General features: G+C 43.3%; 1 protein-coding gene across 1 annotated transcript in view; it reads right to left on the bottom strand.

Annotated features, from left to right (window-relative positions):
• The window catches only part of LOC124552373 (ubiquitin carboxyl-terminal hydrolase 1), a 73,906-nt gene that overhangs the window by 29,579 nt on the left and 25,340 nt on the right, over positions 1–18,987 (bottom strand). The window contains exons 5-7 of the mRNA XM_047126637.1: positions 13,565–13,667; positions 13,309–13,495; positions 6,186–6,473 (exon numbers count right to left, since the gene is read on the bottom strand). Coding sequence (XP_046982593.1) covers positions 6,186–6,473; positions 13,309–13,495; positions 13,565–13,667 — 578 coding nt within the window. The remainder of the gene's footprint in view (positions 1–6,185; positions 6,474–13,308; positions 13,496–13,564; positions 13,668–18,987) is intronic.

Genomic DNA, 18,987 nt, shown 5'->3' with positions numbered 1-18,987 from the left:
TGTAATCTTTTTCAGTCTTGGCTCTTCAAACCTTTGTTTCTAAGTCTTATCTGTCTACCCATGTTTATTCATTTGTTACAACCGTCTTCAGAAGTTCTGGATAACTGTAGACTTCATTCAGCAATTCCCAAATGTTGTCGTTTGTGGTCTAAATTCAACAATAAATGAACAAACTTTGTTGCTAAATGTTTCATGCCCAAAAGGTCTGAAAAATTGCTTGGCATGAGAAAAAGAATATGCAGACATCAACAGCAACCTATCTGATGGTGATTCACCAATTTTCCAGCACTATTTTCTTCAGTTCTCCCAAACTAACATCAGTAATTTATGTGCTATCGTGTCCAGGGTGGCCACTGCCTTCAACATCGTGAATCCTCTTTGAAATGTTTATACCACTTGTAAACTGTTGTTCTGCTCCTATATATTTGCCAAAAGCCACTTTCAACATTTGGGAGCAACCTGTGCTGCACTTCATTCCATTTTCCAAGCTACATTTAATGCAGATTCTTTGATCCATTTCCCTCAAAAGCAAAAATTCACTGAGCACTCTAAAACATGAATAACCTTCTGACTGTCAACAATGAATTAAATATTCAAAACAGCTGAAAATGCAACGTCAAGAATGTGTTTATCAACAAAATAAAAAATCTTGAAAATCTGATGTATAAACCCTGCGAAATTAAAAAATCCTTTTACTTTTTGATCACACCTCATAGTCTCTTTTGAAGGATACACACTTTGGCAGAACTTTATGAAATACCTGGAAAATTACTGGACAAACACTGCAAAATACTCGCTGGCTGCAACTACCACTTCCTCATTTGGTGAAAATTTCTTCCCAGTGAGTCAAAGTCAGGAAGGTGTCACTTGCGGTTAAGAATGGTCAGTAGGACGCAGGAGGAACCAATTCATGAACTTTCATCACTGTAATCACTGATGTGTGGGGTGGTACATTAGCCTCACAAAAGAGCACTTTTTTCTTGCTAGCTTCGGTTTTCTTTCGGTCAATGCAACTTTCAAGCGATCCAACATTGAAGCATAATTGAGTCCCAGTACGGATCTCCCTTTTTCCAAAAAGTCTACAAGAATTATTTGTTGGGAATCCCAAAACAGTGGCCACCACCTTGGCTGACAAAATGGTCTTTGGCTTCTTTGGTTCACTTTCGCCAGCCTTTCTCCATTGTTTTAACTATCATTGTGACGATGGTGTGTACAATGGATCCGAGTGTCATCAGCAGTTAAAAATCAAAAAGCCTTGCAGACTATGACTAAATATTGCCAGACATTGTGTTGGAATGTGCCAGATGTGCTTTTGGTCAACTGTCAGTAACCATGGCACACACCTTGCACACAGCTGCTTCATAGCCAATTCTCCATACGTAACATTATGCACTTACTCTTTTCAGAAGTCAACAGTCTCTCAATAAACACACAGATCTTTATTCAGCACTCTTGCATTACAATGTCATGAATTTTGTCAATTGTTTCTTTTGTGGTGACTCAACTGGATGGATGGAGTGCATCTTGTCTTCAGTGACTGTCCAACCACATTTAAATTAATCCCAAAGTAAATTGTCTTTTACTGTGGTGCAGAATCCATGTGAACATCCAATTCTGTTTTGGTTTGTGTGGCAGTCCAACTGTTCAAATTAAAATGTTTAATACCAGCACAAAACTGTTGTCTCCATTTTCAATTGCAGTTGACAAAGTGACCAATTCAGATGGCTGTCAACAATTAACTGTATGCTGCACATTGTCTAAATTCTTTATGTGATCCTTCAAATAATGAAGCATGCCAACCATGAAGGCACAATAAGAATGTTCTGTACTTTCATGGCATGTTGGATTAGCATGCAGCAGGTTGAGGGTTTGCTCCTGGGTTGAGGTATATGTTTTTTATTAGGTAAATTTAGTCCAGATAGTACGGCATCTGGCATCTTAATCGTTAACAGCGATTGGAACAGGTCCTCTGGAAAATATTTGCAGTTACACACTACAATCGTAGAAATGGAAGGAAGATTGGTCAGCTTTGAAAGAAGCTCTTTTCCCATCATGTGCGTGAATTTATTCGCACCACTTCATCTAGCAGATGCGAGACCTGCTTTCATTGTACCCTCCCCCAATGGTACCATAGATTAGTACCAACTACTATTCTTGCCTTGTTCAGGCCCATTGCATTTCGTTAGTGCCTTATGTTCCCAGTAGGACTGGGAACATACTTTATGAATCATGTCCAAACTCGATTACTATTTGTATGTGTTATCACTATGGCCCCACTAATTATGCCTTTCAACGCCGAGTCTGGTAACCGCATGCTGTTTAGTACGTATCTCAATTTTTTATTATTATTATTATTATTATTATTATTATTATTATTATTATTATTATTATTTCTTTCCTTTCTCAGACATTATTATTATTATTCTATCAATGGGATTGTGGAAACATCACGTCTGTTACCATTAGGGAAAGAGTATAATTCGAAACCCAACATTCCACAATTAGCGGTGTCGGGATGAATCATGCAGAGCAATATTTGTCAAAGGTGTAATGTGTGTTAGGTGGAACAGCGCGCAGGACTGACAGCGTGTTTATACTACATGCGCTGTCCACCAGACAGGGACTAGTTGCGAGTAGAGTAACAAGCCTGTGACAGACTCCAATGTACATGTATAGACTTATAGAATTTTCTCATTGTAAACTTCTAAACCAGTGTGGCAGATGTATGGCATACACAAACAATGAATATGTGGATATGCTTCTGGTCCTTGGTGCATCTGATAACCGAGCTAGTGTTGCTGCTCGTGAATATACTCTTAGATATCCTCATCAATGCTAACCAGATAAAAATGTGTTTCATCAGCTGGAGCTGCCCCTTTGGGAGTCAGGTTCTCTCCTTTCACCATCGCATGACAGAAGTCATCCACAGACTCGCCGTACTCCAGCTACTGAGGAAGCTATTCTGGAGGTCATACACCAAGAACCTCAGCGAAGTACATGTAGCATAGTAAGGCAGCTGCGTGTCTCAACACACACGGTTGTTAACGTGGTGCATGTGCATGGGCTTCACCCCTATCATTATGCTTTCACACAACACCTGCATCCTGCAGATGGCCATCAGCAGATACAATTCTGTGAATGGTTCCAACAACAACAGGAAGCCAACGATGACTTTGTGAACACCATAATATGGTTGGATGAAGCAGCATTCACTCGTGAGGGTGTCGTCAATCTGCACAATGCCCACCATTGGTGTGAGGTTAACCCGCAAGTCACCTGCGATCGTGGATATCAAGTTCGCTTTGGTATCAACGTCTGGGCCAGAATATTGGGCAACAGGTGTTTGAGCCTTTACATGTTGCCTGACTGGTTGCCTGCACGAAGGTATCATGCATTCCTATCAAACTATCTGTCTAATGTGCTGGAAGATGTTCCACCACATGTTCGGCAGAGAATATGGTTCCAACATGATGGTGCACCTCCACACTCTGGAATGTGCAACAGTATTTGGACAGAACATTTCCAGGAAAATGGTTCGGACATGGAGGTCCAGTTGTATAGCCACCGCGTTCACCTGGCCTAATTCCCCTGGATTTCTTCCTCTGGGGACAACTGCAGGAGCACATGCACTCTACTCAGCCAACAAATGTGGAAGAATTGGTGCCGCATGTTCATGCTGCTCTAGTTACTGAGGACACAGCTTTGCTGTGAAGGGCCCAGAGCTCTAAGATCCGGTGGGTTGCGCAATGTTTGGATGTGCAGGGAGGTCGCATTGAGCATCTGTTGTTCTGAGGACAATGTATTCTGTTGTGAAGGTCAAACGATCATTAATATGGACATTATTATTGTCACTGGTTGCTAATGTCCGACATCTGAGTGCTCAAATTACATGTAGTATAAATGACAAGATGTTGTGTTATTGTACTGTGCTATCATCTTTAGCATCTTGAAACAGCTATTGTTTTTACAGTTATTCTGTCCTTTGAAAGGTCATTTGTTTCAACTGTCTATTATCTGTCTAATCACGTATTTGTTATGTTAAGCATTGCGAAATGTTGTAAAATTAGGATACAGAATGAAATTAGCAAATAAAAAAATGCACTCCAACCAAGGATCGAACCCTCAATCTCCTGCATGCTAACCCAAAAATTTATCCACTGCACCAACTGTACAGCACAACTGACAACTGCTGACAAAGATACTTACTGCACATTTGGTTACAGCGTTGTCAGATTGCCACTCTTTAACGTCCTTTTCTGCATATGTACTCATTGGACGAAATTTTGTCAGAGACATTTTTTCATCGCTGGCACGTGAGGAGTCATGCTGCGATGCTCTAGTGTGCCAATTTCGCTTCACCCTGTATAATTTTCTTCGGAAAATTGCAAATTTTATGAGACAAAAATCTGAAAATGTGAAAAAAAAAATTTTCCATTCTAATTCCCCTTAAAGGCACTGTTGATCAACATCAACTCGCCATGTCCAATCTCGAAGGCACTATGCTCGCAACTGTTATGGCGCATACTTAAAACAAACCTGATTTGCATCCTCAAAGTAGCACTACTTGCACCACTCTTATGCGACTAGCTCAAAATTTGAATGGACGTCATCTTTCAGATGGAGAAAGATTTCTACCAACTTCCGTTTATTTCACACAACTCCCAGTGCTGCCATTTTTTCCATCTATGTGTAAGTACCTTCATACTATCCATTACCATTTTTAACTTCTCTAACTTATCTACTTAATTAAGGGATCTAACATTCCAGACTCCAGCCCCTAGGATGCCAGTTTTGTTTTCCCTGATGACATCTTCCTGAGTAGTCCCCACCTGCAGACCCGAAGGGGAACATGTTTACCCAGGAGGTTACCTTCCATCTTTAATCCATACAGAAGAGCTGCATGCCACCAGGAAAATGATGGCTGTAGTCTCCCCCTGCTTTCAGCCATTCACAGTTACCAGCACAACACGGCCACGTTAGCTAACTTTACAAGGCCGAATCAGTCAGACGTCCAAACTGTTGCTCCAGCAGCTACTGGAGAGGCTGCTGCTCCTCTCCAGCAACCATGCGTTAATCTGCTCACTCCACATATGCCCCCCCTGTTGGAGATGGACCTACAGTACAGCTTAGCCAATCAACCTAATCAACCAACCTACCTACCTAAATAAGCAGCCAAACAACCTACGTACAAACCTAACGAGATCCACGACAAGACACTGAAGACCAAGCAATGCCGACTAGCTGGCACACAAAAAGTATTTTCTGTGGAATGCTTGTATGCTTTGTCCCTAAGTGTTTCCAGATTAACACTCGAGCAGGGACACAATTTTCGTAGAACGAGCGGACAAGCAGCGTACTTCGTACACATACAAAGGATAGCTGTCTTTATGTTACCAAGGTAAATGTTTACGAGCAAAATCACAGTTTATTTTATCATTGTTTAATTGAAATAAGATTAAACATAATATACTGAGTTAAACCACTGTTTAATTGCACAATAATAGAAAACTTTCATTGCATCACTGTTGCCACATAAAAGATTTACCCACAATTCTGACCCACTCATAGCATTAAATAGTGCAGATGCATTAGATCCCCTCTAAACGTGCACCAACTGCCTCATTGTGGGATTCTGCTGCTAGCTCAGAATCTGAGGCATTTTCTTGCAGAGAGCAAATTTTTTCTCACCTGCTCACTGGGATGTATGACAAAAAATTTATCATTGTGTTAGCTGAAGCAATACTGGAGGAATGGGTACAGGCTCATAACTGAAAAATAATGGAGCAGTGCAAGCCAATGTTATTTGTGTTTTGCGCACTTCATGCATAGGTGCGCCCATTCTAGTGTTACGGTGGCGGAATGACTTCCAATAATTAAGTCTTTCAGCATTCAAGTCCACGTACAGCTTATTTTTATTGCCTTCGTGTGAGGACTCAAGGTTTTTTGGGAGGTCGCCCTCCGTTATCACACAAATGCTAGAACTGCATGGCCCCATTCCAAGCCTTCTATATCACAATTCCCTCTGCCCCCCTCTCACACTCTACTGGGAGACTTAGCTGGAAAGTATTGCAATCCATTGAAGGGCCAGATCTCCAATAGGACCTTAAAGTAGACAATGAAAAGTACAAAACTTCAGAACGCGGCACACACAGCTACTACTTCGGCCAGTACTGTCAGGTACCCACCATCGTCCGAGTCTTGGTCCGTGGCTATGGGCACGCAGATATCGCAGAACGTCTCCTTGCGTTCAGTGACTGTCTCACATTCTAGGCACGTCGTCCTCAGCACGGTGATCCCCTCGAAGTCGTCTGCGACGAAGTTGTACCCCGGCGTAGACCTCTGGTGCTGTTGCTGCTGCTTCAGGTCCGAACACTGCGAACTGGCTGCCGTCGATGCTTCGTCACCGGACGCGTCACGTTGCGAGGCAGTGCTCGACGACTCGCAGCCTTCGCCATCTACGCACTCGCTGATGCCTGAAGACACGGGAACATAGTCGCATTAACAACAGGAAGTGACACTCACCGAGTAACTCATAGGTGTTAGTACAGGCCACCATTCTCAATTTTATTTCTCAAGTTACAAGTTACTAACCTATTTACAAAATTACTTCTCAGTCCCCGACATTAACTTGTTTCAGAAAGACACCCTCCCTCAGACTGCCAAACCATTAAGTCATTTGTACAGAATATTACTCACTGGCTCCAGAAGTATGAATGACGCCAATATACATACTCTCACTTACAGATAGAGCTATACATGTTGAAATTGAATTCTCCACCATGTTCTTCTATCTGTATATGAACACTAATCTCAGAAACCACCCTAGGGATTTTGATACAGTCTCCACTAACTGTCAGCGATTCGCAAGGAAAGTTTGTGTGTATGTAATTTATTATCATTTTGCCAGACAGTTTTCAAACTACAGAACAGGGCCATAAAAAAAATAGCACACTATCAATACCTGCACAAAATAATGAGAAGCTTTAAGTAAACCTTGCCAGTTTTACCAATCAGTAGGGGCCTGAAAAAATTGTACTCGAGACATCCAAATTCTATCTCAAAATGAGAAAATATATATAGTAATAAGCAGTCTGTAAAACTGTTGTATCTGTCTGTGGCTTTGAACACACTAATCTCCAAAACTACTGGATCGATTCCTATCAAACTTTGTATACATATCACTCGCTGTGTAGGAAGAACTGCTGTGGGGGTAAGAACCACCTACCCATCAAAAAAATGTAGGTGGGGTTGGAAAATATGTGTAGGCCTTGATGCACAAATATTCAGATTTTGTTCCTCCAGTACTTGAGAAAGAGCACTCAACAACTTCCAGCACTCTTTACACATAATTTCAAGCCTCCACCAAAATTTTTCTTGCTGACAACTCACACAAAATGGTAAAAGGAAAAGTTTATCGCTTACTACATTTTCACTACTCATGCAGTAAAACTGTTGCATCACTCACGACATTATTATTTATTACTTCTTTACTATTAACTACATAACTTTTATCATTGTGCAACACAGAGAGAGGGGAACAAGAGATGAACAGGGGGAGGGGGGGGGGGGGGGGGGATGGACCAACAGAACTGAGATAAATATATAGCAGGGCAATGGAGGGTACTCAGCTAGCACCTAACAAATGCTATTTTGCTATTTCACAGTGAACCGTATTGGGATGAACTATCATATTGGATACTGTTTGAAATAACTATTTTCTGCACATAAGCATCAATAAAATAACGAGTTTTCAGTTACTGGTACTGTGCATCTAGTGAACTCGAGTTTAGAAACACAATGGGCATAGATGTATATCTGGAAAAAAAAAAAAGACCACATCTATGGACGAACAACGATATATTAGTGCTCTCATAAATTATCCACTGGTGCCATACCTAGTATGGTCAGCAAATTAATCCCTCCAATACATACGCCACATATGGCAACATAGGAGTCAGCTGCAAGACCTTGCATATTAGAACAAAGAAATACATACGGTTGTCTCATAGCTGAAGTTTGTACTATTCAGACAAATGGTTCAAATGGCTCTGAGCACTATGGGACTTAACATACGAGGTCATCAGTCCCCTAGACTTATTACAACTTAAACCTAACTAACCTAAAGACATCACACACATTCATGCCCGAGGCAGGATTTGAACCTGCGACCATAGCAGCACTGCGCTTCCAGGCTGAAGCGCCTAGGACCACTCTGCCACAGTGGCCAGCTACTATTCAGACACTTCGATGTCACAGATTCGGGTGGGAGGAGAAAGGAGAGGGTTGTACTGGACTATTATTTCATAGGTAACAGCAGAGGTCGGACCATAACTACCGTATTTACTCGAATCTAAGCCGCACTCGAATCCAAGCCACACGTGAAAAATGAGACTTGAAATCAAGGAAAAAAATTTTTCACGAATCTAAGCCGCTCCTGAAATTTGAGACTCTAAATTCAAGGTAAGAGAAAAGTTTTAGACCACCCCTCCAAATCAAAACAAAGTTGGTCCATTGTAACGTGAAACACAATTGAGGTCGAACAGATGAAGATACAGCTACAGTAGTTTGGTTCGAGTCGTAAGCTTGATAGTTAAGCTTTACCAAGTAGCCAATGCTGTGTGTCAAGCGTTCCGTCCGTATTTATACAGGTACCCTTCCTTTTTCACGTGCTTCATGTGGTTTGAATCAATTGCTTATTTTACTTTGATCTGATAAGTGCTGTTCTTTTTGTTATAGGTGTTTATGTCACTCTAAGCTGAAAATGCATTATTGTACTGTATCATGCATTGTTTGTCGCACTCTGATAATGAGTGTTCACGACCTGTTGCCACTCGCGGCATGGGGCATGGCTTGCTTTTGTGCGCGCACGTGGCTTACAATAAAAAAAAAAAAAAAAAGAGAGGAATTGTCTCATAAGCGAAACAAGTTTGAAAATCTTTGCAGGCGCCTCTTTAGTACATTACATTCTGCACAGAAATTAGAGTCATATTTTATTTAAAAATCTAGTCAGTTGTCGTGCTTCATTTCTGACTGTATCACTATTCAGCATAAGAATAATACGAATATAAACATGACACGATATGTATATTCTTCCGCATTTGCTGTTGTCTCACTCCAGTTTCGTAGTTTATTAGACAGACAGGATTTAAATGAGATAGCAGCAAACACGAAAGAATACATGGCATAATGTTTACATTCTTCTACCTTTTCTTTTAATTTATTTACTGACGCAGAGGTTTTGACGCCAGTATTTATCTTTGTGCCTGCAAAGCATACCTGTGTTGCGCTACATGTATTTGACGGCAGAAGTTAGTTGTGGCGACACCTACCAACACTTTTCAGAACTTCCGTATACTTTGCACTCGATTCTAAGCCGCAGGCGGTTTTTTGGATTACAAAAACCGGAAAAAAAGTGCGGCTTGGATTCGAGTAAATACGGTACCTCGTTTATGACACTGCCATTACCAAATGCTTTGTGTACCCCACTTTGCTTTGGTTTGTGTGTTGCTCCTTCTCTTACTTTGAAATGAAATGGGGTCTGTGTAGGGGATTGGCAATGCTTATGACCCCATGTCAGTTCTGCTTTCACAGGTTTGCATAACATAGGTGTAAGTCATTTGCATCCCCACCCCCACCCCCTCAGCCCTCCCATACCACAAGTCTTATCAGTTTTAGTGGTGGTGGTGGTGAGACACACGCTGCGAGTCCAACAAAACCAGTCAACGTATTTCATCCCCTCACCCACACTGAGAGTCTTCATGTAAAGCAAAGAAATTTTTCAGTTCTACAGGGGCGTGCTGGATTGTAAACGCTCGAAATTTTTAATGTGAAAACTCAAAGCTTTATATAAAACTAACATTACTAACATATTACACCTTTATGTTTGATATCCACATATTTGCAGTCCTCTGCTGCCCGTGAAATCCGAAGTATAGCGTGTAACATGGCAGTACTCAACATAACTTATGTCGGTGCATGAGAAACAGCATGCTGTAATCTAGTTTTGAATTTGAAGAGTTCCTCCACACACAGAGCACCCTCTCCTTCAGCAAGACAATGACAGACCACATCTGCAACAATCTGATGCCCTGCATTCACTGTCAACCAGTCCTCCTCCATAGTGTCCCAACTTGGCCCCATTCAATTTTTATTTTCATCTGTTTCCAAAACTTAAGGAACACTTTCAAGGACTTCACTATGAATGATGAAGCAGTCCAAAAAGAGGTGAGGCTGTGGTTTTTTTAGATACTGACTGTTAATAATGTTTGTTTTATTTACGAAGTTCACATACATTTTGAAGCATTACTTTTCAGCATGACCTCTTACTTGAACTGTAAGTGCCCTGTTGGTACCATCTGTAGTATTTTCTAGTGTGGGTCACCCAGCTATGAATGCCCACAAGACAAGTCTCAAGTATGCTGTAGGTTTGAAATCAATGTTCTGCAAAGTTTTTGATTACTGAATTGTACAGGGAGGAAAAAGGTTATGTCAAGAAATGTCTTAAATCAGATACGCAAGCTGTTCTTCAGAGGAAGGGGTAGATTAAAGCTAAAAGTAGAAAATAAGCAAAAACCACATCACGGGAAAAATCAAACAATGGAAAATCCTGGATGGAATGTAACAATATCATGAGAAGGAAAGTTGCTACTCACCATATAGCAAAAATGTTGAGTCACAGATAGGCACAACAAATAGATTCTCACAATTAAAGCTTTCAGCGCACACACACACACACACACACACACACACACACACACACACACAACTGTTGTCTCGGGCAACTGAAACCACACTGCGAACAGCAGCACCAGTGCATGACGGGACTGTGTGGGGGCAAGGAGGAGACTGGAGCAGGGAGGGAGAGGAATAGTACAGTGGGGGTGGCAGACAGTGAAGTACTGCAGGATAGTCGGAGGGCAGGGGAGAGGTGGGGGGGAAGTAGCAGAAAAGGAGAGAAATAAAAAGACTGGATGTGGTGGTGGAATGATGGCTGTGTAGTGCTGAACTGGGAACAGGGAACAGGCTGGATGGGTGAGGATAGCGACTAAGGTTGAGGCCAGGAGGGTTATGGAAATGTAGGATGTATCCCAGGGAAAGTTCCCACCTGCACAATTCAGAAAGGCTGGTGTTGGTGGGAAGGATCCATATTGCACAGGCTGTGAAGTAGTCATTGAAATGAAGGATATCATGTTTGGCAGCGAGTTCAGCAACATGGAGGTCCGCTCGTTTCTTGGCCGCAGTTTGTCAGTGGACATTCATGTGGACAGATGCCTACGTAGAATGCAGCACAGTAGTTGCAGCTTATCTTGTAGACTACATGCCTGGTTTCACAGGCAGCCCTGCCTTTGATGGGATAGGTGATGTTAGTAACCAGACTGGAGTAGGTGGTGGTGGGAAGACGTATGGGACAGGTCTTGCATCTAGGTCTATTACAGGAGTATGAGCCATGAGGTAAGGGACTGTGTTCAGGGGTTGTGTAAGGATGGATGAGTATATAGTGCAGGTTCAGTGGACAGTGGAACTACCACTGTGGGAAGGATGGGAAGGATAGTGGGCAGGACATTTCTGATTTCAGGGCACGACGAGAGGTAATTGAAACATTGGCGGAGAAAGTAATTCAGTTGCTCCAGTCCTGGGTGGTACTGAGTAATGATGGGAACGTTCCTCTGTGGCCGGACGGTGGGACTTTTCGAGGTGGTGGAAGACTGGAAAGGTAAGTCACGGGATATCTGCTTTTGTACAAGGTTAGGAGGATAACTGCAGTCAGTGAAGGCTTCAGTGAGACCCTCAGTATATTTTGAGAGGGACTGCTCATCACTGCAGATGCAGCGACCATGAATGGCTAAGCTGTACGGAAGAAACTTCTTGGTATGGAACGGGTGGCAGCTGTCGAAGTGGACATTTGGGGGTGGTTAATATGTTTGATATGGACGGAGGTAATGGTGTAGCCATCTTTGAGGGTTGAAACAAAAGGGGGCAGAAGTAGTTGAGTTTCTGGAGGAATGTGGATAAGGTGTTCTCACCCAGATAGCAATGATGTCATCAAAGAATCTGATCCCAGTGAGGGGTTTAGGATTCTGGGTTTTTAGGAAGGATTACTCTAGATGGTCCATGAATAGGTTGGCATAGGATGGTGCCATGCGGGTGCCCGTAACCATACCCTGGATTTGTTTTTAGGTAATGCCTTCGAAGGAGAAGTAATTGTGGGTGAGGGTATAGTTGGTCATGGCGATTAGGAAGGAGATAGTTGGTTTGGAATCTATCAGGCGTTGGGAAAGGTAGTACTCAATAGCGGTAAGGCCATGAGCATTAGGAATGTTAGTGCACAGGAAGGTGTCATCAATAGTGAAGAGCAGGGCACCGTGTGGTAAATGGACAGGAACTGTGGAGTCTGTGGAGCGAATGGTTGATATCTTTTATACAGGACGGTAGGTTCCGGTTAATAGGTTGAAGATGTTTATCTACAAGAGCAGACATTCTCTCAGTGGGGGCACGGTAACCGGCCACAACGGGGCATCCTGGGTGGTTAGGTTTATGAACTTTAGAAAGCATGTAGAAGGTAGGACTGCAAGGAGTGGTGGGGGTTAGTAGAGAGATGGACTCCAGGGAGAGGTTCTGGAGGCAGAAGTATCTGACAGCTGGAGGAGTCCTTCTGCCAGGTAATCCTTGTGGTTCAAAACAACAGTGGCAGAGACTTTGTCCGCACGTAGGATAATAAGGTCGGGAACAGTTTTTAGATGGTGGACAGCGGTTCTTTCTGTGGATGTAAGGTTAGTTTTCATATCAAGATATAGTACGGGAAACTATTAAAGTCATTTTACAGGTTAGGATCAGCTGGAGTGAATGAAATGAGTATACAATGAGCCCAACTTTGATGAAAGTTAGGCCAGATCTCTAACACTGAACAATGAACTTTGATCAAAGATATATTTGATCAGACCTTCCATCGTACGCTGTCAAAGATTTGACAAACGACTTTAATCAAAGATCTTTGTGAAAGAAATCAGACAAAAGCAATGTTGTTATGGTGCCTAAGAGGTTTTCATTTTTCAGCCTCCGGCTTGTTTCTTTTTGAGTTATCCTAACGATCAGGAACGAGGAGGTTCCCTGTAGAATTGCTGAGGAGAGGAATTTGTAGAAAGTGTTGACAAGAAGAAGGGAAAGGATGATAGCACACATTTTTAAGACATCAAGGCGTAAACTTCATTCCAGTATAGGAGAAGAGGGGGACGCGAGGCGAATCACATCATCAGCATAGATTTATCACTGCCAATGGGCACTTAGGACACAGTTCACGCATCGTCTCACCTGCCAACGAGGCCACTCCGTTGACCGCCTCCGCAGCCGAGTTCTCCGGCACAGGACTGGGCGAGCTGCCGCGCAGTGCGGACACGGACCCCGACGTCGCCTTCCCCTGCTGCTGCTGGGGTGGCTGCGGCCTCTTCTTCTTCCAGGACTTGCGCACTCCCCAGCTGGACTTGGAGGCGGGGGCAGGCTGAGGGGACGGCGCCGCGGCCGGGGGCGGGACCGCGGGGGGTGGCGGCGGCGGAGGGGGGCGCGGCACGAGTGCGAGCAGGCGGCACGTCTCACGCACCGTGTCCAGCAGGCACACGAGCAGCTCGTGCGCGTCGTGCTGCTGGTTGCCCTCGAAGATCGGGTTCACTTCCCTGAGGAGGAGCACACATTACAGCAAACAGTCTCCGTCACAGAATCTGGGCAAACTGGCAACCGGAATCACCGCGAGAGCGGTGAAGAGAGCACCCTGAAGTGAATGCATGGTTACAAAAGACTGGGGCTGCCTCCTGTGGATCATTTATGTTTGCAAAGAAAATAACTACCAGACTCAGTCACTTCCAACATGTTTGAAATCTTTATGTAAGTACATTTGGTACAAGATGTGATTAACGCTTTGAAAAATATCCGGCCTAGGAAACTGGCCACTTATGCCAGCATTTAAAGCATTACTGGCACACATGTATTTGATGTACCTTGAAGATTAATATATATTTAAAAAAAGACCAAGCGTCAAGATTTATTTTTCACGTTTATTTCAGATTACAAATTTTAAAATAATGACAAGCATATTTATCTTTCCAAGGAAAAAGTGGGAGGTGAGTTGCTGAGCAATTACTTCCTCTTGAGCTTCCAAAATATCTTGCTCTCTTAAGAAACATGACTTATCTGTAGCAGAATTACAGCAAAGTGCAAAACCTAGTGAGTAAAAGCACGAAAATGTCAAAGCGAACATACTGCCTCAGCCATTCGCAGCAGCAGCTGTTACGTACATTAATGTTTCTTTCAAACTAATTCAAGAAATTGACAATGGGAGGCACCAGCGAAGGGACAGGTAGTGCAAGGTTTGTACACTGTTTTCATACGCGAAGAGTCCATTTATCAAGTGACAGGTGGCTCTCATGTCAAGAAAATTGTGGTCTTTCTTATACTCAAGCATTGCCTTTTTATGACAACAGCTTTGGTCCATGTTATGCTCGGGCTCTGTCTACAAAGCCTTAAGAACTCTGTTCTCTACATAGATGGGGCACCACCCTACTTTATCTTACTAGGAAACCACTTGGCAGTCCAATTCTTAGAATTTTTTATATTCACAGTACGTGAAGTTCAGAACTATTATCAGTCTCACTAAATGGTGCTCCTACTAAAAAATTCAAGAAAATCTGATTTTAAGTCTTCAGAGTGTCTTCAGTACCATATAGAAAGGTCAATATGCTAATTAAAGCATATCTAATTGTTTTTATGACTGCACGTTGTCTTAATGTTAACTATACATTGCACACAAAATCCAGTTTTCACTGCAAATATAAATTCTTAATTACTGACCTTTTACAAAAGATCAGCAACGAAAAGATTGTTTAAATTTTAAAAACCATTACACATTAACTTTTTTCTTATTTACGTATCAAACTCACTGCAGAACTGATAGAATGGGCACCTTCGTTTAAAAATGTACCACAGGCAGTAACCAAACACTAGGCACCCATGTGGCAGGCTAGCAGTCTACCACCGAACCAAACAGCTTGTCGAAAAACTGACCTTACTTTACTGTATTAAAGGCTATCGGAAAATTTTCAGTGTCATTTTCTCAAGAAAATCTGAGAGTTGCATCAAACTGCTTTGTGCAATCGATATTTGAGTACTGACTTCACGTATCACAAGCAAACTGCCGGATGAAAGTTTAGAACATCCTGTCAGAGGCTTCCAATTCACTCAAGATTTATCACTGCAAAAGTGCATAAGGAGTACATGAAATTATTATATTTACAGATCAACAGCACATGCAGTTCTGAGACATTTGGTATCGATCCAAACTGAAACACCCATTTCAGTACATGGCATAGCTTCTATGGGCAGCAATGCAGCTCCTGATTCGGGTACCCAGCAGATTGCACAGATGGCGAATACTGTCCTGGGTTGTGTTATGCCACACCTGCTCTAGCTGTTCACACAGTTCTGAACAAGTTGTCAGTTGACGAGTCACTTCTCGTCCCCCCCATCATGTTCCACGCAAATTTAATTGTAACAGAGTCCAGAGATCGTGCTGAGCAGGAAACTTGCTGCATCTTTTGCAGAGCACGTGGAGTTTCACAGGCAGTGAGTGGGCAAGTATTTTCCCCACTGGAACATCACCACCTTCCTGTTGCAAGAACATCAAAAGAACGGGCCTAACAACATTCTGACACGTACCAAGCATTTGTTACTGCCGCTCCAGAGAGACCACAGGTGAACGAGAGTTGGAGCTTCTCACACCCCCGACTATAAGGCTCCAGGTGAGGCCAGTGTGTGTGACAAATGCACTCTGCCAGACAGCGCTCACCAGGTCTACATTGTACACGCAAACAACCATCAGTTGCGTGCAGGCAGAATCTGCTTTCATGGCTGAAGATCACAGTGCACCAGTCCACCTTCCATGTGATCATCTGACAGTACCAGTCAAGCTGGGCACTTTGATGCTGTGGCACAAGTGGAAGATGAGCTAGAAGTGTGCATTCCTGAACACCGTCCACAATGTGCCCTCAGACTTGTTCCACTCAAAAGTAATCACCACACATATTTAGACATTTACATTACTGGAAGCGGAGATGATCAATTCCTGTTTCAGCTGCTGACTGATTCGCAACCGCAACCCCTCTTGCACTTCCTTGTCTGACAAATTGATGTCCACACATCTTTCTTTGGGTCAGCAAATGTGTGAAAAATCACACGGTGAACAATCCAGGCTGTAGACAGGATGTTTCAGAGTTTTCCAAAAAAAATTGATGAAGCATAGTCCTCACCTGATTGCCAGTGTGGAAATGGGCATTATCGTGCAACAGGATGTGAGATGTGTGTGGGGAGGAGGGAGGGAATTTTTTCAGAAGCTAGCAAGTTCGATCCTTTTTTGTGTGGCTGTCAGCAACTCAATACTACTGTTCTGCGAGGGGTCCCCTTTACTCCAACTTGAACTCGACACCATCAACAGCCAGGCAGCAGTCTTCACCCAAAGGAAGCTGCTGCCTGTAAAACCCAAGGAGTCCCCATCCTAGGGGTAAAGAACACAAAGTGTCTTGCGGTGATCCTTGACCAACGGCTCACCTGTGCCAGACATATACAGGGTGTTACAAAAAGGTACGGCCAAACTTTCAGGAAACTTTCCTCACACACAAATAAAGGAAAGATGTTATGTGGACATGTGTCCGGAAACGCTTAATCCATGTTAAGAGCTCATTTTATTTTCGTCAGTATGTACTGTAATTCCTCGATTCACTGCCAGTTGGCCCAGTCGAAGGAAGGTAATGTTGACTTCGGTGCTTGTGTTGACATGTGATTCATTGCTCTACAGTACTAGCATCAAGCACATCAGTACGTAGCACCAACAGGTTAGTGTTCATCACGAACGTGGTTTTGCAGTCAGTGCAATGTTTACAAATGCGGAGTTGGCATATGCCCATTTGATGTATGGATTAGCACGGGGCAATAGCCGTGGCGTGGTACGTTTGTATCGAGACAGATTTCCAGAACGAAGGTGTCCCGACAGGAAGACGTTCAAAGCAATTGATCGGCGTCTTATGGAGCACGGAACATTTCAGCCTATGACTCGCGACTGGGGAAGACCTAGAACGACGAGGACACCTGCAATGGACGAGGCAATTCTTCGTGCAGTTGATGATAACCCTAATGTCAGCATCAGAGAAGTTGCTGCTGTACAAGGTAATGTTGACCACGTCACTGTATGGAGAGTGCTACGGGAGAACCAGTTGTTTCCGTACCATGTACAGCGTGTGCAGGCACTATCAGCAGCTGACTGTCCTCCATGGGTACACTTCTGTGAATGGTTCATCCAACAATGTGTCAGTCCGCATTTCAGTGCAAATGTTCTCTTTACGGATGAGGTTTCATTCCAACGTGATCAAATTGTAAATTTTCACAATCAACATGTGTATGCTGACGATAATCCGCACGCAATTGTGCAATCACGTCATCAACACAGATTTTCTGTGAACGTTTGGGCAGGCATTGTTGGTGATGTCTTGATTGGGCCCCACGTTCTTCCACCTATGCTCAATGGAGCACGTTATCATGATTTCATATGGGATACTCTACCTGTGCTGCTAGAACATGTGCCTTTGCAAGTACGACACAACATGTGGTTCATGCACGACGGAGCTCTTGCACATTTCAGTCGAAGTGTTTGTACGCTTCTCAACAACAGATTCGGTGACCGATGGATTGGTAGAGGCGGACCAATTCCATGGCCTCCACGCTCTCCTGACCTCAACCCTCTTGACTTTCATTTATGGGGGCATTTGAAAGCTCTTGTCTATGCAACCCCGGAACCAAATTTAGAGACTCTTCGTGCTCGTATTGTGGACGACTGTGATACAATACGCCATTCTCCAGGGCTGCATCAGCGCATCAGGGATTTCATGCGACGGAGGGTGGACGCATGTATCCTCGCTAATGAAGGACATTTTGAACATTTCCTGTAACAAAGTGTTTGAAGTCACAATGGTACGTTCTGTTGCTGTGTGTTTCCATTCCATGATTAATGTGATTTGAAGAGAAGTAATAAAATGAGCTCTAACATGGAAAGTAAGCGTTTCCGGACACATGTCCACATAACATATTTTCTTTCTTTGTGTGTGAGGAATGTTTCCTGAAAGTTTGGCCGTACCATTTTGTAACACCCTGTATATACGTGGCATCAGAAACAGAGCAGTGGGGCATCTCCGCACCTCACAGCTTCTGGTTAATCCACAGTTGTCACTGCAGCCGTATCACAGCATTACACTACCCAACACTTGTCGACCAGCATTAAGAGTACATCGCTGTAGTGTGGGAGAAGGCCACCGATGTACATAACAGATCTGCAGAACTGCCCTCAAACTCACTCTGCACCTCCTGAGGCCGTATTCAACTCGTCTGCGGTGCAAAGATGCTAATCCCACTTCGTGGGACAGAATCCAGAAGAGCACACGTGCCTTCTACAAAAAGTTTTGTCAATCTCACAATCATCTCATTGTAGAACTGCGCCATCAATCACACCAGGGACAACAACGTAGGCCTGACCTACTGTGAGAATAATTTTCTCTGCAGCTGCCTGAGGTAAGCTAACCTCCACATCACCAGAGACCACTCCTGCTACAAGAATAATTTTCTCTGCAGCAGGGTTAGGACAAGCAGCTCCACATTACCTGAGGCCAATACAGCAAATCCAGTATATCCAGATGGATACAAAAGGAAGTCATCTCAGCATGTTGATGAGGCACGATGGCAAATGTGCATCTCCACCAGCTGTGGAGGCTCACTTATGCTTTGGCACTGCAGCTTGGCAGAACTTTTGAAGTCACAGAGAAAAGGGTGTGGGCAAGAATGAAAATACTCGAACAAACAAAAAACATATCAGAACTGTCACACGAGTCTCTAGTGTCAAAATCAGTACAGCAGTGCATGTTATAACGTATTGTGAGCTACAATATATTAGGACTCCAT

Source organism: Schistocerca americana, chromosome 10 (assembly GCF_021461395.2).
Source record: "Schistocerca americana isolate TAMUIC-IGC-003095 chromosome 10, iqSchAmer2.1, whole genome shotgun sequence".
Lineage (NCBI taxonomy): Eukaryota > Metazoa > Arthropoda > Insecta > Orthoptera > Acrididae > Schistocerca > Schistocerca americana.
This window is presented reverse-complemented; position numbering and strand designations above follow the sequence as displayed.